Source organism: Alligator sinensis, unplaced genomic scaffold, assembly GCF_000455745.1.
Source record: "Alligator sinensis unplaced genomic scaffold, ASM45574v1 scaffold556_1, whole genome shotgun sequence".
Lineage (NCBI taxonomy): Eukaryota > Metazoa > Chordata > Crocodylia > Alligatoridae > Alligator > Alligator sinensis.
In genome coordinates, this window is record NW_005843408.1 from 125,742 (window position 1) to 148,459 (window position 22,718).

Sequence of the window (22,718 nt, forward strand, 5' to 3'; positions counted from 1 at the left end):
CCGGGACTGTAACTTAGGGGGTAACGGCAGCCCCTGCTGCTCCTGCAGGGTCTGACACAACAATGATCATGCACACAACCCCTCTAACCAACCCTGGGATGGTGGGAGAAGTGGAAGGAATGAGCTGGGCTGCAAAATGTAGCTCAGTCTGTGCATCTGCCTGCCCTTTCAGAGCATGCTGCTGGGAGAGTTGTTGGGCAGGGGAAGAGGAGGTTTCCATCACACGGGCTCCACAGGGGCAGGGGACATGGGGGAAGATGGCAGAAGTAGTCTCCATAGGAGAAGCTGCAGGTGCCACTGAAGCAGCTGGGGTAGGCGCAGGGTGCCAGTTGGGGTTGGAAAGCATTTACCTCTTCACACAGGGAGAGCTTGCCACACACTTCCATTGCTCTCACAACATAGTAGTATGTCTCAGCACATCCTTTGGGTATTACTGGTTTACAGGGTGTATATCTACCCTGCCTTCTTCCTTCCCCACAGCCGTGGGTTTCTGGCTGGCTACATTTTTGTGACTTAAATACAGGTGCACATCCATAATGGGCACATGTACATAGTCATATATGTGCCTAGCCAGTTCAAAGCCTAGTGCTCATACTCAGTCTGCCTGTGCACACTCACCTATCTACATGGCATGGGTCATAGTATCACTACTGGTGTACAAGTTCTACAAATGCCACTTACATTGTTAGAAAGCTGCCATGTCGACTAGCAGAATTCAACCCTGTGTCTTCTTAATTGATAATTTCTTGGCACCCACCTGAAGCTCCATTTCTGTCTACACTAAGGACTGTACAATTATAGAAGTTTGCAGTGATCTGAGTTTGCGTTCCACACCCCTCGAAGTTCCCTTAGAGGTAGGTCTCTTCTGGAAGGCACTTTGAAGGAGGTTGTGGGGGCAGGTGGCTGAGCTCCTCCTCCTGTTGTGCCTCTGCCTGGTAAGGAGGGGGATAAGGCAGGATCCCCACCCTCACCCCAGAATTGGCAGGGGTAGTGCAGTGTGGGATCATTTTGACATGGCAAATGATTCCAGTTATGCTACCTGCCAGCACTGCCAAAAGCAGATGAGCCAGGGCAAGGATGAGAAACACTTCACCACCACAGCAATGCTGCTTCATCTCAGGAGGCAGCACCCCCTTGCCCTTGTTCCTTCTCAGCCTGGCACCAGTGGGAGCATACCCAAAAAGAAGTCCCCCTCTCTCTCCTAAGCCCCCATCCCCAAGAAGCAGAGGCAGGCCACCCTGGACCAGTGGCGGAAAGGCACAGACAAAGGGGAGTGCATTCCCAACGCGAGCGAGATCACCTAGAGCATTGGGGAGATGCTTGCTCTGGATGGCCAGACCTTCTCCTTTGTTGAGCATCCAGGGTTCAGGTGGCTTATGGTGCTCGTGGCCCCATCCTACTGTTGAGCCCCAGCTCAAGTCTGGGATCGTGCCCGGTATGCAAAAGCCAATAAAGATACCAGGGCTGAAAGTATAAAGATTTATTGCTAGCAATACAAGGTGCAAGCGGAATAATTTCACGTAACAAGCACACAGAGTCTTAATTATGAGCATCTTTTATACAGGAGGATTGGACCTTTATAAGCATTCTTGTTTGCTAATTGGTTATAAGGGAGTGACGCAAGGAGTTCTTTACTGAGCATGTCTCTATACCTGTGTTTTAGCTATGTATCTCATTTCCATACATGTATGTTTCATTAGCATACTTTCTCCCCACCTAAGGGTGTGAATCTTAATATTTAAATCAGCTCTTTGCCCTAGTCCACTAATTCTGTTTTTGTTTTCAAGCCTCCTTTATCTAAGACTGTCTTCTCCTTATCATTGCAGATGGGCATTAGTTACATAACAGAGACTTTTGCTTGGCCTATGTATAGTGGTTTCTAGGTCAAACCTGACAGGAGGGGAGGGGGGTAATGAATGGGGTCTGGGGTGCTGGGAGGGTGGAAGGTGGGGCTGTGTACCCTATCTGGGCCAGTGGGAAGGTGGGTGAGTGGGATGTTTACATGAAGGTGTAGTCTAGAGTGGCTACACCTTAGTGTAACTTGAGCTGTGTAATGTGAATCAGAGATAATCCTGCCCTGCAGTGGTGTAACTCTGAGGAATAACAAGTGCTTAAAACTACATTTAGGTGTTAATGTGCAGACAATCCAGGAGTTAAGAGCTCCAGGAGCTGCCCAAAATTACTGTGTAACAAGGCCCTCTGACTGTTTTTGTACTAATACTTAAATATTCTAAGTTCCTAATTTATTCCTTGCCACCTAACTATTAAATTTATTACTTTGAATACACACTGTGGATTCTATTCATATGTACAACATCCACACAGCCAGTGGTCCATAGCTGCTAATTAACACTATTTAGCAGCTGTTTAGTTTTGTAATAGCCAGTTAACTTTAATACAAATGCCAATGGATTACTTATACTGCTTGTATAACAACTGCCATAAACCTCAGGTCAGGTATGAGATGCATGGTATGGGAACAGAAAGATGGATCAGTTCTGAACTCACAAAGTATAAATCAGGAGTCTTTTTGGCATCCTTTTGTCTATGGGAGACAGTGCATGTTGCACATGTAGATGGTTTGCAGTAGCTCATGTGACTGAATAGTCCAGTCCAGAATTTACATGATCTGTGGCAGTGGTTACAAATGTGAATGTCATGGTTGGGTGGCTTGGGAACTGCTCGCTTCCTACGTGCTCTTTTCTCTTCAAGCTGTTGGGGCCAGTTTCTGTCATGGACTTTGATGCCATGGTGGAGACAATGATACTACTTGTTACGATCACTTGCCAAGGTTTCCCATTGGTCAGGATTGATTCCAAATGCCTTCATATCTCACTTGCATGTGTCTTTGTAGCAAAGCTTGGGATGTCCTGTTGTTCCCTCCAATAGTTTCCTGTATAGCATGTCCTTGAGTATGCATCCATTTTCCAATCTGCTCAGATGGCCTAGCTAGCCCAGTCATCTGTATTTGAATAGGGCTCTCACACTTGGTAAATTTTCCCTTTGAAGAACTTCTGTATTGGTAATTTTATCTTGTCATTTGATCTTGAGTATGTGGTGTAAACAGCTCAGGCGGAAGCTGTTTAACCTTTTCTCTTGATGTGCATAAGCTGTCTATGTTTCCCCCCCCCGTACATGAGAGTGCTGAGTACGCAAGCTTTGTACACTAGCATTTTGGTCTTGATGGTAAGCTTTGAGTTGTTTCATGCTCTTTTAGTTAGTCTGCTGAAGGTGGTGGCAGCCTTTCCAATGTGAACATTAAGTTCTTCATCCAGTGAGAGGTTGGTAGTCACTGTAGAATCTAGGTAGCTGGACTTTTGGACTACTAGTAGCTGGCTCTCATTATAGATGATTGATGGATCTTGTGGAACTCCCTGTCCTAATACAACTATTTTCTTTATGGTGACCATAACAGCAAATGCCTGGCAAGCTCTTGAGAAGCGATCCATGAGTTCTTGTAGCTAGGTCTTATCATGAGCTATAAGGGCAGTGTCATCAGTAGATAGAAGCTCCCCAATAAGTACCTTTCTAAACTTTAGACTTTGCCTTAAGTCATGACAGTTTGAAGAGTTTTCCATTTGATCTTGTGTGGAGGTACACTCCACCTTCCATGTCTTTAAACGTGCAATTCAGGAATACCGAGAAGGAGATTCCAGAGTGTGGGGGCAAGAAGACATCCTTGCTTCACTTCACTTTTGACTTTGAAGCTGTCCGAAGTGGACCCAATCAAACCGAACAGTTGCTTTTATGTTGTCATGGAAGCAATACATAAGTCTTATCAGGAATGGTGTATTACTAGATTTGCCTGTCCCTTTGGGGTGTGCTCATTTGTTAGAGTTACGTTTCTGGGGTCTCTGCAATTCTATCAATGTGCTGCTTGTGTCACTTGTGTTTCTATACAGAGCTGTATCACTCCCTTCTGCAAATCATCATCCCCAGTGGAGCTACTTTTCAGAGCTTAGTTTCAATGGGGCTGGGTTCCTCCAGCTACTGAATCAATTGAACACACACACACACACACACACACACACACACACACACACACACACACACACACTAACAGAGCACATCTGAGCAGGCAGGGTTACTCAGCATTTCCAGGCTACCTCATGTGTCGCAGACTCAGCACAGGAACAGAGCACATCTGAGCTGGCTAGGTCAATCAGAATTTACAGACTGACACCGTCACATGCCATGGCTCAGCACTTCTAATCTCTTGTCCCAATTGTCCTGTTAGTAACTCCCTTAATGAGCAAACCCCACAGGATTTTTGGGCTTTTCAGGGATCTTTGGCTTAGGTAAAAGAAGCATTACTGGAGAACAAATGTGGGGGAGGGGGGTCGAGGAGAAGAAAGAGTAAACAAGGTTCGGGGAGAGAGTATGGCAACCAGCTTGACCATAAAAGTTATTTTATTGCCAGGTATATGAAACTTATGATGATACTAGTAGTAACAGCCATACAAGGAAAAACAAACAAAACAGTTGCAGTATTCCATGACTTCAGTTGGGTATTTGGGGAAATCTAGCTCAAGTCTGCTCAACAAAAGTCAGGTTTATAAAGTAATGCCTGGAGTAAGAGAGAAGGAGAGATTAAATCAAGTCTGAGGTTTAGAAAGGAGAGCAGGAAAGCGCGTGAGAGAGAGAGAGCGCGCGAGTGAGTTGGGGTCTCACCACTATGTGAAGCTTGAACCAGTCAAGGTTCCAGGTGTTTGTTGGAGCTTGCAGACAAGCTGTTCAGTTTCAGGTCCAGAGTGCCTGAGACAGTGCCCCAAGCATGATCATTGAAGGTATTTGTGGCAGAAAAGGAGAAAGTGAAGTACCAGTAGAGCTGGTGCAGCATTTGGATCCAAGCACCAGAACAGAAACATGAGCTTAGGTAGGGTGTTTTGTAGGGAGATGACAATGGTTCATGGGAGAGTTTGTTTATGGGTAAATGATGGCTCAAGGGAGTATACTGGAGTAGTTTTGTTATGCTGGACAATAAGAGCTGATCATTCCTGGCTATGGGAGGCTGTTACTCTGAGGGAGCTCACAGTGCAAACAGGCAGATTCAGTATTTTGGGTACCAATAAAGGAATCATCACTAGAATTGGTTTGATAAATGCTGAGCTGGGTGTGTGCAGACGTAGGTTGATTAGCATTTGAAGCAGAGATCCCCCATAATGCAGTGCTCCCCTGTTTCTCTGGTCCCAAAATTCAGTGCAGTCCTTGCCTTGGAATCTCTGTTCTCAACTCTGAATGCTAATGGAGGTGCCTCCCTGTCCCATCTTCAATTTTAATGAGAGTAGGGGAGTTGCCATACTCCTATCACCCTTGCCCGGAGGTGTTTAGGAGTGGTCTCCCACTGCATCTTCAACGCCTTTCGTAAGTCCTTCGTCTGATCAGTTCTAGTTTAGGCAGAGGTGTGTGTGTCAGGGCGGGGGGGGGTGAGTCCTTTGTGAATCAGACAGGCTGGGTATTATGCCAGGGTTCCCCAAGAACACAGAGCTGACAGGTAACAGTTGGGCATCCTATCTTTTCTAGGACTGCAAATAGGCCTGCTCTACTGACAGTGTCAAATGTTTTGGTTAGATCCACGAAGGCGATGTACAATGGTCAGTTTTGCTCTTTGCATTTTTCTTGAAGTTGATGCAGGGAGAATATCTTGTCTATAGTTGATCTTCCAGCCCTGAATCTGCACTGAGATTCAGGGTAGACACAACTCACCAGCTGTTGCAGGAGCACCAAGATGACCCATGCGAAAGCTTTTCCTGCTATGCTTAGTAGCAGAATGCCTCTGTAGTTGTGGCAGTTACCCTTATCTCCCTTATTTTTATACAGAGTGATGATATTAGTGTCATGCATAGTTTGTGGTGCCACACCCTATTTCCAGCATTTTTAGTAGCAGCTGATGAATATACAGTAAGTAGGTTTTCTTTACCGCACTTGAGAATTTCCACCGAGATGCCATATTTTCAGGAACCTTTCCATTTGATATTGAATCAATGGCTTTGCTTAGTTCTTCTATAGTGGGTTCCACATCTAATTCTGCCATGACCTGCAGAGTTGGTATTTGCTCCAGTGATTTGCTGGTGATGTTTCTTTCTTGTGAGTATAGCTCTGAGTATTGTTCAACCCAAAGGGACATCTGCTTGCTTGGGTCTGTAATGGCTTCACTACTACATGACTTGAGAAGTACACCCTTGTTGACAGTAAGACCTAAATCTTTCCTCAGACTATCATACATGACTTTTAGACTTCCTGTCTCTGAGGCTGTTTGTATCTCATCACAAAGTTTAATCCAGTACTGATTTGCATAGTGTCTGGCTGCTTGCTGTATCTCGATTTTTGCCTTTCGAAGTCTCGCTTTGGTGCTCTTTGTTGGCTTCCTGTTGTGTTCCAGATAGGCTGTGTTCTTGATGTTGATGAGAGGTAATAGTTCTGCATTTTCTTCAAACCAGTCCTAATTGGATGGTCTCTTTTCCCCAGATGTAACTTTAGCTGTTTTGAAAATTGCATTTCTTAAACCTTCCCAAATTTCCCCTGCCTTCTCTGGTAGTGACTTCCCAAACACGATCCATTCAAAAGCCTTTGAAAACTCTTGGCTCTTCCTCTGGTCTTGGTATTAGTGGTATTGATTTTGGGCTTGCTCCTAGGTTTTGCTCTGTGTAGTTTCTTGACTATAATCTTCACTTTGCTAATGTTTAGGGAGTGGCTAGTGTCACAGTCAACACTGTGGAACGTGCAGGTCTTCTGCACTGAAGGTAGATCTTTCTTCCTGACAATAACAAGATCTAGTTGGTGCCAGTGGCCTGATCATGGATGTTGCCATGACACTTTGTGGTAATCTTTTCCAGCAAAATATGAACTGGTAATGCACAATTGGTTTTGAACGCAAGAAGTCAGTGGATGTTTTCATTCATCTTGCTGATGTCAAATGTCCTTGTCAATCTGGCCATGAGGTGTTGTCTGCACTGATTCTTACATTGACATCTCTGAGGAGGAATAGTCATTAAGTTGATAGGGTTTTTGAGTGTCATAAAATGTATCCTTCTCCTCGGCGCTGGAGTAGAGTGCTGGCACATAAGCGTTGATGATGTTCATAAGGCTGATGGTCACCTAAAGTCTAAATGAGATGATGTGCTCCAGCTTCCCAATGGGTGTTCTATAAGCTTTACCACCTTACTGCTCACAGCAAAACCAACACCATGCAGATGATTTTCTTCAGTGCTTTTACCTTACCAAAAGTAGGTGTAATTGGCCTCTTGGATAGAACCAGCATCTGCAAGTCTTGCTTCCTGGAGCATTGCAATGTTCGCACTGAGTTTGTACAGCTCATGGTCAATCAAGACTGATTTCCATATGTTGCTCATGTACTGTAGGTTGTCATCGTCTGTCAGGCCAGGACACATGTTCCTGACATTCCAGTTCCAAGTCAGAAAATTCTTTGTTTCTCATTTTTGCAAGGTGTGAGTTTTCCGCCTGCTTTTTGGCTTTTGGGCTAGCTTCATGCACCCAATGAGGCAGACAGACTGTGGTAGGTCAGCACCTAATTTAGGCAGGTGGTAGCTGACCAGTGGAACACAATGATTCCTTCTGCCATCAAAGGTGACCCATGGCACCCTTCTCTCTGCCAATCAAGTGAAGGTTTATAACCCATAACTGCCACCTTCTGTGTTGTGTCCATGCTGCCGGCAAGGATGGAGTGTCCTCTCTATATGGTGTAGGTGCAATTGCCTGGATGGTTGATATGGAGGCACTGCCTTGCCCAAGCTTTAGCATTCCCCACCTCAGCTACACTGGTTTGTTTTAAAGGAGGGGTGGAAGTCAATACATTTGGAACCAGCTATGCTGCAGGAGTTGCAGTGCAGAGGAAGTCTTCTATCTGTCTGCATTTTGGGGCTCCACTCCTATATTGGTTCCCAGCCACAAATGAAGAGCCCAATTTGCCCTATGTGGATGCCACTGGCAAAATCATTAAGTGATTTGCTCATCCACCTTTTGATGGCATTTTTTCCATCAAAGGTTTCACTACCCTGCCTCAGGCACCCATCCACCTGAAGCCATTGGCACTTCCTGAGGTTGCCAGGTTAATTAACCACCGCCATGCACTCGGCATTGACCAGCACAGGTTGTACCACTTATGGTCATAGCCGGTAGCAGGTTTTCAATCCTGACCTGACAGTAAAATCAGGAGCAGTTCTACAGAAGCCATCAGAGTTATGCTGGCTAGTGTCAGATCTTGATGTGTTCACTGGTCAATGAAACAATGTAAATCATAGGAGAATCAGAGTGCCCAGTCTTTTCAGTGAAAAACTTGAATAATGTGAGAAATTTCTCGGGGGCTCTTACAGAAAGAGTTGGGAAAGTAACTCGCCATGACAGCTGAGTTTATTAACGAGGAAATCCAAAAAAATTTTCAATAGAGGGGAATGACACCACTTTAAATTTTAAGACATAATATAATGGAGGAATGCTGATCAAAAAAATTGGTTGTTCCGATTGTAGAATCATAGAAAAATAGAACTAAGAGGGATCTTTGGAAGTCACCTAGACCACCCTGTGCTCAAGGCAAGAATGCTGTTCCCTAAGCCATTCCAGAAAATGTTTTTATAATCTGACTGACAAAGTTTCCATAACATGTCTAGGTAATCTGTTCCAGTACATAATCATGATCATATATAGACAATTCTTCCTGATATAAAACCTAAATCTCTCTTGTTAGAATTTAATTAATTTAGAATTTAAGCCCCTTACATATTGTCCTATCTTCTGTAAACACAAAGGACAGAGGGGCTGTGAGCGGGCCATGTCCTTCTGCCCTGTTGGGCTATAAAGTCCATCTCTCTCTCCCACTTGCTTGTCACGTTTTGATGGAAAATTGATGTTCGGGAGGATGGATGTTCTTGATGTGTAGGCCAGTCTGCCTTGGTTGCCGATCTTCCTCTGGGCTCCACCTCCCCTACATCCTGCCCCCTTCCTCTCAGGTTGATGATCGCTATTCCCCAATAATATAAAAAGTGGAGAATATCCCAGCCTGTCTCTGGTTTGTAAGTTGCAGCATCGAGATTTTTTTTCCTATGTTGTCCTGGCCGCTGTATAACTAGACTTGTTAAATCAATAATCACTCCAATGAACTCATTCACATTTCTTTCTATGTGGGTCCCAGACCTCCTGGCCTTGACCTTGTTAATTGCTCCTTTTTGGGAACTGGGTATAGCTTCTCTCCCAACTCTAAATGAAATCTTCAGGGGGATTTCCATTTTTCTCCCTCCCCCCCACCTCCCCCCGTATCCTTCTCCTGTCCAGAGGAACTAAATTGTTAAGAGGGTTTCTTCTCCTTGGCCCTCAAGTCCCTCTTTTCCTTTTATAGATCAAAATTAAAGGAGGATCACTTGGATTTCCTCTCCCTTTTTCAGGTCTTCTGCTACAGCTTCTGGTCTCTTCAGTTCTCTCCTCAACAGTAGGATATGAATAACCCTTTTTCAGCTGCCTCAGCTTCCTTCAAGGTCCCCACTCCTCTTGGCAGACCAGTTCCTTTTTTCTCTCTCTTCCTTCTTGGCTGGTCTACACCAACTGTTCCTCATGGGCGTGCTCCCCACTGGGTCCCTGCTTGTGGCTTCTGTGGAGAATCCACACCCTCTTTTCTGCTTGCATTGACTTATGTTTCAGGGAGTGTGGGGTCAATCCTGGCTTATGGCTGATGCAGGTCCCTATGGCTCATGAGGGTCCAGCATGCAGAGGCTTCTTTGGGGATTATCCTCTTCAGTGATCCTTTATGAGGTTTCTTGTGCCAGGGATGTGGGACCCTGAACTTTCCTTGCCTTCCTTCCTTTAAACTGCCTACTTCTCATTGCGGGCTGATCAGGGCCCATTACCCAGGGCACATGTTCTCATGCTTCTGGGATTGCCAGCAGTTGCATTCCCCTGGATGCAGGAGCCAGGCTACAAGGCCAGACCTGGACTGGTGAGTTCCTGGCTGGCACAGCTGTTTCTGCAGGAGCATGGCAGGGGCTGGGACCCTGTCCCTGCTGCAGGGGCCATCTTCATATCACTTATTTCATATTTCTCTTCTCCAGATTAAATAATACCAGTTCTTTCCAAATTTACTTGCATGCTATGTTTTCTAGCCCTTATGGCCAGGTACAAACTTTATACTTTTGCTGGTATAAGTGATCGGAAATTGTTCTATACCTGGAATAGAATAGAAGTTTAGCATACAAAACTGGTCTGTACCCATAACACATATATTAGTTTAAAAATGGTGGAACCTGGCCTAATGTTTGCCCTCTCCCCCCCCCCCCCCCGCACCACCAAAGGGCAAATGTGTGTTCTGTTCACTACTGATCTAAACTATGCCACTTACAGAAAGCTGTGTAACTTGGATCAATTCTACCTCAGGATTTTTTAATGCCTGTACCTAGCCTACATGCCACGTTTTGTGCTGTCCTTTGAACAATTTGTCTATGTCTTCATTGAAATCTGCTGCCCAGATTTCAAGGTAAGGCCTTGCCAGTGCAAATGACATGAGTTGTGTAAGATAGAGATGTTGAATTTTCCATTATTTAATGAATATGGAAAAGGAAACTTTTAAGATCTAAATTAAATTAAACATATTTGTTAAAAATGTGACATCTGAATCTTTCTACTGAATTTCATTTGTACTGAATTAAAATTAATGTGATAGAATTTTTTTTAACTGTTATGTAGTTGGAGATGATGATACATGCTAGTAGAGTGAGAAGGAACCATTAATTCAACTGGCCTACATGGCAGATTGATGAGGTATATAAAGACTTGTCCTCCCTGCTAATGATGGGTCTACTTTTTTTCTCTTGTGCAAATAAGGCATGTCAGCTGTCTTGAAGTAAAACCACAGTGAAAATGACTTTTTAAAATTTAACCTGAGGTAAACTTTACAAGGTCAACTGCCTAGGATTGACCTTGGTGAGTTTGCCTCATATAAGTTTAAAACACTGTATTGTTTTTATTGTTTTGGAGGTGGGGGGGTTGGGTTTTGTGTGTGTTTTGTTTTGTTTTTGAGGAACAATGTGTCTGCTATCTCTGGCTTAGTTTATCCTTTCACTTACACACATGCTCCAGGGGAAGACTGAGTGCTGTTGTGCAAAGGGGAGGAAGGAAGCTGGTGCTGAAAAAAGGCCTCTCTACCTTTAGGAGATACAAACTTGAGTTTGGACCTCATTATTTGTTTATTAGTATACTCTTGTATTAATACTAATACGTTTTCCTCAATACTTTTATAAATGCCATGCTAATTTCAGGTGCTTTCTTCTTTTTTCCCCTCTGTTAAAACATTTTTTCAGCTTACATCACAGTTTTAAATTCAGCAAAAATCAGTGTCTGGGTTACTCTGTATCTGTACTGTGGAGTATTTTTCAACTACAAGACTTGTCATAGGAAGAATAGGGGGCAGAGCTTCTATCCAAATTAATGTTTTACCAGAGATTACTGTATCTTCTCTTGGCAGAGTAAAATCTCTTAGTAAACACCCTTTTCTTTTCCTTCATCCTCACTAGAAAGCACATCATTCTTGAGGTATCTAGTCTTATTCTTTTTCTTTGTCCTTAATGATGTCCTTTAATTTATGCCTACATATGATAGCAGGAATTTAATTTTGTTAAATTCTTCAAAAAATTAAAAACAGTGTTGATTTGAGAGAGTTTGACAGATGTTGATACAGATCACTGGAAATCAAATTTCAATCCTGAGTCTGTGAAAACAATAAGATTAGGAATGAGTTTCTTGAAAAGGACTTGTGTGTGTTAATGTTTGCTCTGAATAAATTATATAAACCAATAGACAGAGCCTTGAAAGAAATGATCAACAGTAAGCAACATCATGAGTGGTAATATATTATCAGTGCTTTTGCTATAGTGCATAGGCTAGTGAAGCAAGACAAATTATTAAATATACTGATAATGTCACTTGAATCTTAGGGTTTCATCACAACAAAGTTCCTAAGGTAAAATAAAAAATCAATGTATTGTTGCTTTAGAACCATATTAAATGATTTATGGCAGTTTTGCTTGACTTCCTTGGCTTTTCAGATCCTGCAAATAATTTGAGAGAGATATAAATTACAAAAAATTGGCATTTATCTGGACTTATAAAATACCAAATTCACTGGCAGGCTCACCAGACACACATTTCATGTGAGTTTAAAATGTAATGGAACTGGGGTACAGAAACAATGCTGTAGTGGCATGAATGAGCGAAGAAATTCTTATTCAGACTAGAATCAAAAGCCTAGATGGAGAGACACTGGAAATGCAGTGTATTACACATGTTTTACTGTTGAGAGAGAGAGACTGTTTTTTGTGTTGCAGTAGTCATGTCAAAATGCTCTTTTCAGTTCTGGTTCCCTGGTTACCCACCAATAGTTATGTTAAAGAGGACAACAAGTAGAATTAATAAAAGTAAAATCTACTTTAGCAAGTAGGTACTGCATATTTATCACCCCAAATGTACCATACAATGAATATGTGGCACCAAGAGATCAGAAGTGTTACCTTATAAGAGATCTTCATGAGCAAAAGAGAATGTCTAGCAATAAAATTAACATTTTCTTCATGTCACATTTATGGAGAGAGCCTCCATTTAAGTCATTACAGATAAAAATAATGAAGGAAGATGGGAGTAGAGCTGAATGAAAATTTTACATCAGAATAATTTTCCAACAGAATAGGTCTTTTCACAAAATTTTAGTTTTCATCACAAAAAGCAAAATGATGGCTCCCCACCTCCCTACCTCCTTGATCCCAGCATCATACCACTCATTTTGCAGGAGAGATGGCAGGCCAGGCTTTCTGTTGGCAGCAAGGTTAGAAACAGGTAGGAGAGGCATATCATAAATGGATTTGGAGAGACAGGGACACTAGATTTCTTGGAAGTATCTTGTCTGTTTTACTTTCAAATTAAGACTAATTTCCTGACAAACAGTCAGCAAGCTGAAAGATTCCTTTTTTAGTTCATCTGAAATTTATAATTTCTGGAAAAAAAATGACATTTTTGTCTGTAACTGAATTTGTGAAATTTTCAAGGGATATGGTTTCCATTCTCCGGAGAGCTCAAATCAGATCAAATATAAAAATCGATCCAATAAAAGATTGATTAAGAATTCTTAATATCTCTCAGCTATTTTAAAAGTAAATAGTATCTTCTTGTAGAAAATATGAGACCACAAAATTCTTGCATTGTTACATCCCCTTTTCCAGCATGGTGTCTCTGGTGACTCTTTGTTTCAGGTGTTCTTAAAGCTAATTTGGATGATGTTGCATATGTATTAAGTAATGTTAAATTATGGAACAGGAATTGCAAGGAAACACGCATATACATGTGGGAAAACAAGTCACTAGAGGAGGAAATAACAGATTGCTTTTGATCTTGAAGATGACATTTGGAAGGTTTTGAGGACAAATCATGTTTAACAAAAAATCTGCCTTTCAAAAATGTCAGTATACTCACTCAGGAAAATAAGACTGTTTTACAGTATTTTTAAATGACTTTTGAAGTAAATCAAAATAAAATATTGAAGTAAGTCAGTAGGCTGTGTCTCTGTGCTGAGGGTATAAAGAGTGCATAGGTTTTGTGCTGAGCTTGTGCACAGGGCTGAATTTTACATATAATGAATACATGTGGATTATGATTATTATAGACAGTAAAGGGGAACCTATTACATTTTCCAGTGAGTGGTAAAGTGCATCAGCTAAGGGAAGAAACACAGAGTAATATTATCAATAAAGTTCAAGGACAATAAGCCCTGAGGTATACAAGTATAAGAATTGGCTTGGATGTATAAAATGAATGATTTCTTGAAGGAAAAAGCTTATTGTAAAGCTTGTTATTGGTTACTTTAACACATTTCTCAACAGGTTACTTCAAAAGATAGGAAAAAACCCAACTGACCCTTCCCCTTGACCTTTGAGTCAGACACCTAGGAAGAGAATGTGAGATTCTCAATGCTGAGACACCATGGAAAAGTTTTTACTGCAGTCAGAGGAAATTGGTATCATTGATTGTCTCCCTAGAGAGGGCAGTGGACATGTTGAATTGTTCAGGAGAGCCCTACATAACTTAAGTGTTTCTTAAAAATGTTATAGTTTTATCTAGTGTTGCAGCAGGGACCCCTAACCCCTACTACTTAGTGAGCAGGAAAACAGTATTTGCAGGGCTGTAATTGGGTACGAAGCTGGGCAAGGGCCAGCTGCAGAGCCACAAGAAACCAGGGAGAACTACAGGGAATTAAAAGTGCTGCAGCGGGGAGGGCAGGGGCTATCACTTACTAATTTAAGCTTCAACACTTGAGGGCAGGCCAAACACTGGAGGGCTGGGTTTGACAGCCTTGCTCTGGGTTGGGGGGTGAGAAGGGGGCAGGTCTGGGTTCAACTGTGAGCAGCCTTGCCAGGTTCAGGGTCTAAAGAGGGATGGGACAACACATGAGACAGGGCCAGGGGCCTTGAGAATGAGACAGGCAAGCTGAGGCCAAGAGGGCTGAGAACCTTGAGCCTAGCGCAGGGGTAGGCAACATTTTTGGGCAGAGTTGGTGTGCCGGGGCAGCTGGCATGGGAGCTGTGGGGTCCGATCCTTGTTGTGGTAGTACAGATCTGGCCTCTCTGCCATCTTTCCAGAGGCATGCATGCCAAGCAAAATGCCTTCGTGTGCCACACTCTGGCACTGATGCTGGGTGTTGCCTATCCTTAGCCTAGAGTGATCAATGGCAAGGGAATAAGGCTGAGAAAGCTAGGCCAGAACAAGTGGGTCAGGACTAGAGACCTGCTGCCAGAACAACAGTGCACTCTAAAGCCAACAGGGCTGAGGCCTTCTTGAAAGCAAAAGTTGTTGACAGAGTAGCATCTGTGAGGCATGGGCATGGCAGTTTAAATATATGTTTAAATCGGTGGTCACCAGCCTGGGGATACTGATTGACAGGTAGATCCTGGAGCCTCTTTGGGTCGATCCTGGGCTTGGGGGACTGCACATGTGTACACCCACTGCCCCCAGCCCCAGCAGGTCAATCTGTGGGGGAGGGAAGGGGCGGGGGCCAGATTGAGGCACCTGCATTAAGCGACTGACTGTATGACCCAGCCAGGAGCAGGGGAAGGTAAGTAGGGCCCCAGCCTGGCTGGGTGGTCAGAGGATTGGAGCCTGAGGGGCTCCTCCAGGGCACCTGCATTAAGCGACTGACTGTATGACCCAGCCAGGAGCAGGGGAAGGTAAGTAGGGCCCCAGCCTGGCTGGGTGGTCAGAGGATTGGAGCCTGAGGGGCTCCTCCAGGGGCATGGTGGGGGCTCCCTCCCGATTTCTGCAGGGGCCAAGGCAGCAGAGGTGGCTGCTGCTGCGCCTTGAGTCCCACTGCAGCTGGACATGTGTGGCCATGGCTCAGCTCTGCAACAGGGGCTCGTGTGGGAGCAGCCCCAGCTCAGCCTCGTCTGGTCGTCCAGGGGCACGGGGGGGGGACTCCCGCTGCCAGGCAGGCGCAGTTCAGCACAGCCGCGGCACAGAATTGGAATCGGCCTGGCTGGGTCTGGGACACTCCGCGGTTCAGGGGTACGTGGGGTGGGGTGAGTAGGGCAGGGCAGGGGTCAGCGTGGAGCCGGGGGGTGTGGAGTGCAGTAGATCCTGGGTAGCCCTTTAATTCCAAAAAGTAATCTTCATTATGAAGAGTTCGGAGACTACTGGTTTAAATGATAATATGTTTGTGGTATCATTCTGTATATAGTGGGGGCCTGTTATGGAAGAGCTGTGTTTAGTAAAAGTTGCTTAATATTTTCCTTTATAAAATCCTTTTTTTTACTTCCTTATATCTTTTCAAACTTTAATTATTAAAGTTTAAATAGATTTTTAATTATAGGTATCTGTTGTAGACTGTATTTCTCCCTGCCCGCTCCCCCCACAAACTCATGCCCAGGCCCTGTTTAAATGATTTGGCAATTTCCAATAATCAGTTTAGGGAAAAAGTGTTGTTTTATCCATATTCATTTTTTGGCAGTCTTTTTCTTGAAAAATGTACATCACTTCTATAATTCAGAGGAGGAACTTGAAAATAAAACTGTTTTTTGATAGATGTGTTGCATCTGTAGTTTGTACAAGGAATTTCAAATTGTAGAGTGGGACATCCGAGATTTAAAGAGTCACTTTATCTCATGAAAATCCACCCAGGTCTAGATAACTTATGACCCTCCTAAATGCAGAAGAGTCCATGCTGATCAGACAGTGAGTTCACTGTGCATGTGTGTCAAAGCCATAGTTGAGGGGCTACACCCTCCTAACCCTATTCCTGCATCTGCTACTGCCCACAACTGAGATCTTCTGTATTAGGGCCTCCTTGTGAGGACAGGGAGTGGTCCAACAGATGGCCTTTCTGCTGGTAGTAATTCTCTTGGGCAGATACATTTTAAAAGACTCTGTCATGGAATCATAGAAAAATAGGGTTGGAAGGGACTTCAGGAGCTGATCTAGTCCAATCCCCTGCTCAAGGCAGGACCATCCCCAACTAGTTCATCCCAGCCAAGGCTTTGTCTAGCTGGGTCTTAAAAACCTCCAAGGATGGAGATTCCACAGCTTCTCTGAGTAACCTGTTCCAGTGTTTTACTACCCTCCTAGTGAGAGAGGTCTTCCTAGTATCTAACCTAAACTTCCCTTGCTGCAACTTGAGACTGTTGGTTTTTGTTCTGTCATCTGCCACCACTGAGACCAGTCTAGCTCTGTCCTGCTTTGAATCCCGCTTTGGGGAGCTGAAGGACACTATTAGATCCCCCCTCAGTCTTCTCTTTTCTAAACTAAATAAGCCTATCCTTCTGTATGCTAGTTGAGCCAGTATAAAATGGTTTAGCAAAAGGATGAATTCTGCTGATGATGTCTGGCCTTTTCACTTTGCAGTCTTGTTCAGGTAGGCCATTTTTTATTTCCAAGTAAAAAAGGTTATAAAAGCAGTAGAAATGAGGGAGAAAAATTTTTATATGAATAATCACTAATATGCAAGGTTATTTATTGATCTCAATTAAATGCTTGAGTTCATTTCAAAGTGGTTCGATGCATGTAACTATAAGTAAAATTTGGCTCCAAATATCATTTTAAGAATTATACTGTGTCAGTGATCTGACAGGGTAGTGCAAAGGTTGAATGGAGTGCAAATTTGCTTAGTGGTTGGCACAAAGATTAATTTCAAGCAATATAAATAATGAACACCAATCTCAATCTTTTAGTGAAAAAGCCAATAGTTATCATGGGAACTCTGCAAAATAAAATAAAACAAGTTGACTGTGATTCTATTCTCAGGTGAACATGGCCTACTCAGCTGACTTCGACCTTGCTGTATAACACCTCATGCTCAGAACTAAGAATTAACATCTGTTCTCTTGAGAAGTCCTTGATATTGCTCACAGTTCATATCATTATCAAAGGTCCTGTGCTTCCAGATCTAGACATTAAAAAAGATGAGAGCAAAAATGCTGACACCATAGTTCTACAAATGTTATCTCAGAGGCTTACATATATTATTAAATCTGTTAATGAAGTTCATGAAAAATCAGGCTGTTAACAGCACAGGATTGGGTTTATTGTTGCATTAATTCTTCTTTCTCCCACCCCCTTTTTTTGATATTTCAGTGCTATGGTTACTAAAGGATGGTGCCGACCCTCACACACACATTTCCTCAGGAGGCTCCTTGCTCCATCTGGTAAGAGTGATTGAAGATTAGTGTTAGCAACTGTAGATAAATATTGTGGGATACTGAGTAGCAGATTGGGCATATTAACAACAAGAAAGGCTTAGCAATATTTTTTTATCTAGACTGTGCTTCATAGTGATTATGATTGCATCCAGCTGTGTATGTGAAATAAATGGTAGTATTCTAATGGCTTATGGGGATGCATCATGTAACAAGGATTGTTATTAAGAAAATAGAGTAAAATGGTTTATTTATAAATTATCTGCATACTAAGTAAGAACAGATTAAAAAACATCTGTTTCCAAAGATGGAAAAACTGGAGATCCAAAGATTCTAAGGTAATACAAAAAAGGCAATGTAACCTCCTGTTTAACTTACGGTATCCCTTTCCATTCAATTTGATATTGATCTTCTAAAATGGAAACACAACACTTAAGTTATAGTTTAGATATATAGCCATTCAAACCGAGTGATTGTAAGGGGAAATAGAGCAGGTTTCAGTGTACAATGTAAGTAAAATTCAATGGCAAAACTTGCAATGACTTTAAGAGGCCAATGATTTTACTACAGGTTGCTAAGTTTCATGTTCTATTTATTTTTAGGGTGTGAGTTGGTCTGCCACAATTGCTGGCAGGTATTTTTGGAATTCACTAGTTTTTAGATAACTGTATCTAAGTTTCTTAGAAATAAGCAACCCTCATGCTATCAGATGGCAGAATCTATCTGATCAAAGCCTACCAGTATTTCATTTTAGTTTAGAGAGAAATATACTTTCAATTTTTTTATACAGCAACATTATGACACTGACTTATTTAATAAGGACAGTGTAGACAGAATCCTATTTCACTTTACATGCCCAAAATGGCACTCATCTAGCTGCACAAATACCATTTTTATCACTTATTCACATTTTGAGATCCACCTGCATGTGCAGTATGGATGTGCAATCTTCCACACGGCTAATAGGCGTGCTCAGTAGGCTGCACTCTGGCCTGGCAAATATATATCACATTTAATCAAATAGAAGACAACCCTGATTATAAGACACCCTCCCCCAATAATTAAATTCTGTATATGGAAAATTTACAAATTTGTTACAATTTTTCCAAGTATAGAATATGATTATTGGAGGTTTTCCTTGCATTGTTCCCCCTCCCACTGTTATAGCAGGGAAAATCAGTCTGGGGGATCAGGTAGCCCTTTGTTCTCTGCTTCCTCTGGCAGAGGAAGAAAAATATCAATTTGTCCTCTGGCAGTCCATTCCTCCTCCCCTTACTACTGTCTGTGCTCTCCCTGAGCATTTGAAAGTGAGTGAAATTAAACATGTCTGTATCAATGTTCATATAGTACCCATGGACTTAGTTCATGCAGAATTGAGGCATGCTACCTTTTTTTTTTTAAACTGTTTTAACACAGGTGTTTCATAAACACACTTTTATGCAGCTTTTTGGCACCCACTTATACCTAGTATAAACTTTTTTTTGCAAAAATACATATTTCTACACCCTCCCCCCACTCCCCCTCCTATATCCTTTCTGCTCTGTCTCATGACTGATCTGGTTCATCTGAAAGTCCATAACATACATATACAGTTAAAAATTGTCATCCTTCTGTTACAATAACTGCACACGTGCCCGTCACCATCTCTTCCAACCTGTCACAATCATACAAGAACCATCTCCTTTCCATCTACCTTCCTCTCCCCACCTCCTACCCCCTCAATACCCCTCTGTTTTTCCTCCCAGTCCTTAGTCCACATCATCTCTATCACTTTGTTCTTCCCTGTTGTCTTCGTCGCTCACACCCTTTGTCACTATCCTCATCATCTTCCTCATCATCATTGTCTTCTCTGGGGAACCACTCCTGAACAGTTTGCGGTAGTCTCTTTTCTTGCATATGATCTCCACTGTCCCTTCCCTGTCATCTTCTGCTGTCTTCCTTTAGTACCCCTACAGCTCACTCATTGATCCCACTCAGTCAGGTGGGATCAGGGGTTTTGGAAGAGGCTTCACTGAAGGAATAAAAGAGTGAAGAGTCCAGATGTGCAGGAGGGTAGGGCTAGGATTGAGAGAAACCTTGACAAATTGCAAGACTGAACTAAAAGAAATATCATGGGGTTCAATAAGGAAAAGTGCAGAGTCCTGCATTTAGGATATAACAGTCCCATGCACCAGTAAAGGCTGGGGACCAACTAGTTAAACAGCAGCTCTGCAGAAAGGGACCTGGGAGTTACAGTGGACAAGAAGCTGAATACGAATCAACAGTGTGCCTTTGTTGCAAAGAAGGATAACAGCATACTGGGCTGCATTAGTAGGAGTACTGCCAGCAGGTAAAGGGAAGTGATTATTCCTTTCTATTTGGCATTCATGAGGCCACATCTGAAGTACTGTGTCCAGTTTTGGGCCCTCACTACAAAAAGGATGTGGACAAATTGGAGAGAGGTGACAAAATGGTGAGGGGGCTGGAGGACATGATTTATGAGGAGAGGCTGAGGGAACTGGACTTACTTAGTCTAGAGAAGAGAAGACTGAGGTGGGATTTAATAGTAGCCTTCAACTACCTGAAGGGTGGTTCCAAAGAGGATGGAGCAAGACTGTTCTCAGTGGTGGCAGATGTTAGAACAAGGAACAATAGTCTCAAGTTGAAGCAAGGAACATATGAGTTATATATTAGGAAAAACTTCCTCACTAGGAGGGGGATAAAGCACTGGTACAAGTTACCTAGGGAAGTGCTGGAATCTCCATCCTGGGAGGTTTTTAAGACCCAGCTAAACAAAGCTTTGGCTGAGATGATATAGTTGAGAATGGTCCTGTTTTGAGTAGGGGGTTGGCATAGATGACCACCTGAGATGACCTTTCAACCCTAATTTCTATGATTCTTTGATTCTAGCAGCCAATTTTTGAAGGGATGAGCTGATGAGAAATCTGAAGTTAATTTGTATATAGTTTAAAATGTTGAAATGTGGGAATGTTGAAAAAACACTATTACTCAATTTTTCCAGAAGTCCTATTCCAGTATTCTTTTATCATTGAATAGCTGTTGAAACTTTTAAAAGTACTCGAGTTTAACCTAAATTCAGTTGACTTTAATGAGAGCTAAACTAGAGAAATGCTTATTTCCTTTGAAATTTCTATTGGACTCCTTAGTCTTTTGGATTCATAATATTGTTGCCTTGGCATACCAGATAGTCAACCCTTCTTGCTAACAATGCAACTAATAACGAGATTGATGACTTTGTTGTGAGAAGTGGACTCCGATTGTCCGCATAAGTGAACAACAATGGGGTGTGGCATTTTGACTGATTTTTGGGAATGGGCAGAGCCTGCTGGCTCTGTTTTCATTTGGCTGCTTTTCAGACTGTTAAAGTAGAAGTGAAAGGCTTCATAACCCATTTTTATTGCCTAGAACCATGAAGTTTCTTTTTCAATTTGTTATATATGGAAACTATTAGAAAAGGTATTTGAAAAGTAAACTTCAGTTTACCATAGTTTAGAAATGAACTTGCTACTAAATATTGAGCAAGTGTTGATTTACATTCCAAGATACATTTAACTCAAGTAATTAACATTTGAAAAGCTAACAAACTTACAGTAATATTTAAAAATACTTTGTAAAAAAAAGTTATATTTATACTACAGTGTCAAGAATAATGTGTACCTTCTATTTATGAGTTTCCAAATGAGGAAAAAGATAAGTGGTACTTATTGATACTTATCGATAAGTATTTCATTACTGTTCTGGCCAATATGTCAAGATGTTATAAAAGTACATTTTTAGTCTTCTAAGAGGTAATTTCCAGTTATTTATCTTCCTGTTTATTTGTTTAGCTCAGATATTTACATGACCGTAGTACCATTGTATCTGAAAGTTCATAACATTTAATCTATTTATTCTCATAGCATCCTTATGGAATGGGAGAGGTTTTTAAATTCCTGTTTTACAAATAGAGAATGAAAATACAGAGAAATTAAATTATTTTGTGTGTTCACATAAAAGTCTAAGGCAAGGTTGGGCAATGAACCCAGGTTTCCTGTCCTCCTATTCTTATGCTCTAGCAAAAAAAATCTTTGTCATCAAAAGTGACCTATGTTTTCATGTAATATATGTATATAAAGGTACATGTGTGTGTTTTTTTTATATAAGATATACAGAAGGATATTGTCTTGTACATTGGACATGAGACCAGGAATAGAGCCCAAAGTATTATGCCACTGTTGCTTGGAAACATGCCAAAAAAAAAAGCATGGCCATGTGTTAAATATTGGTAACTTGATATCAGAATTCATATTTGGAATTATATAATTTAATGAAAAGAAAATTCGTCTCTCTCTGTAGCTATTCAAGATCCTTTCCCTTAGCCAATTTGACATAGCTCTGGTTTATATGGATTAAGTGGGCCTTGTGAATCCTGCACGAGTAGAATGTGCCTCCTGCATTCTACACAGCTCGTTTCCATGGATCCATCAACCATCTCCCCTTGCTGAATTGTACGTTTATCATCCAAGAGATTATCTGGCCCATTTGATGTTATGTGGAAAAAAGCCCCCATAAACTGAAAAAAAAAATACATTGATAAATTCAATAGTACCATGAGCTGAAACCTGTCACTACTCTCTTCTCTCTTTCAGTGTGCCCGTTATGATAATGTCTTTGCTGCTGAAATTCTAATTGAGAGAGGAGTAAATGTAAATCATCAAGATGAGGATTTTTGGACATCAATGCATGTAGCCTGCGCTTGTGATAATCCTGATATTGTCCTACTACTTCTGTTAGTAAGTAAAGCAATTCATGGATTACGTGCTTGAAAAGGAAACGTGTATGAAAAAGCCATGAGATCTGAAATGGCCATTTAAATGAAATGTTTGATGTAACAATTCAGGTTAGTAAAAAAAGTATATATTTGATATATTTGTATATTGTGGTTTTTACCTTTGTAGGTACTTAGAGAGTTTATGGAAGGAAATTTTTCAGGTTTGTCAAGTGAGTACAGTTTAAGCGCCATGTCATTTTTTCCCAGAAGTCAATATATCCGGTAATAGCTCAGTTAGC

At 41.9% G+C, this 22,718-nt stretch overlaps 1 protein-coding gene across 1 annotated transcript in view; it reads left to right on the forward strand.

The window, feature by feature from the left end:
- Nucleotides 1-22,441, forward strand: part of LOC102380145 (unconventional myosin-XVI-like) — a gene marked incomplete at its 3' end in the record, with an annotated part of 80,016 nt that extends 57,575 nt beyond the window's left edge. Inside the window, exons 3-4 of the mRNA XM_014527275.1 lie at nt 17,608-17,678; nt 22,298-22,441. Coding sequence (XP_014382761.1) covers nt 17,608-17,678; nt 22,298-22,441 — 215 coding nt within the window. The remainder of the gene's footprint in view (nt 1-17,607; nt 17,679-22,297) is intronic.
- Between the last annotated feature and the right edge of the window lie 277 nt (nt 22,442-22,718).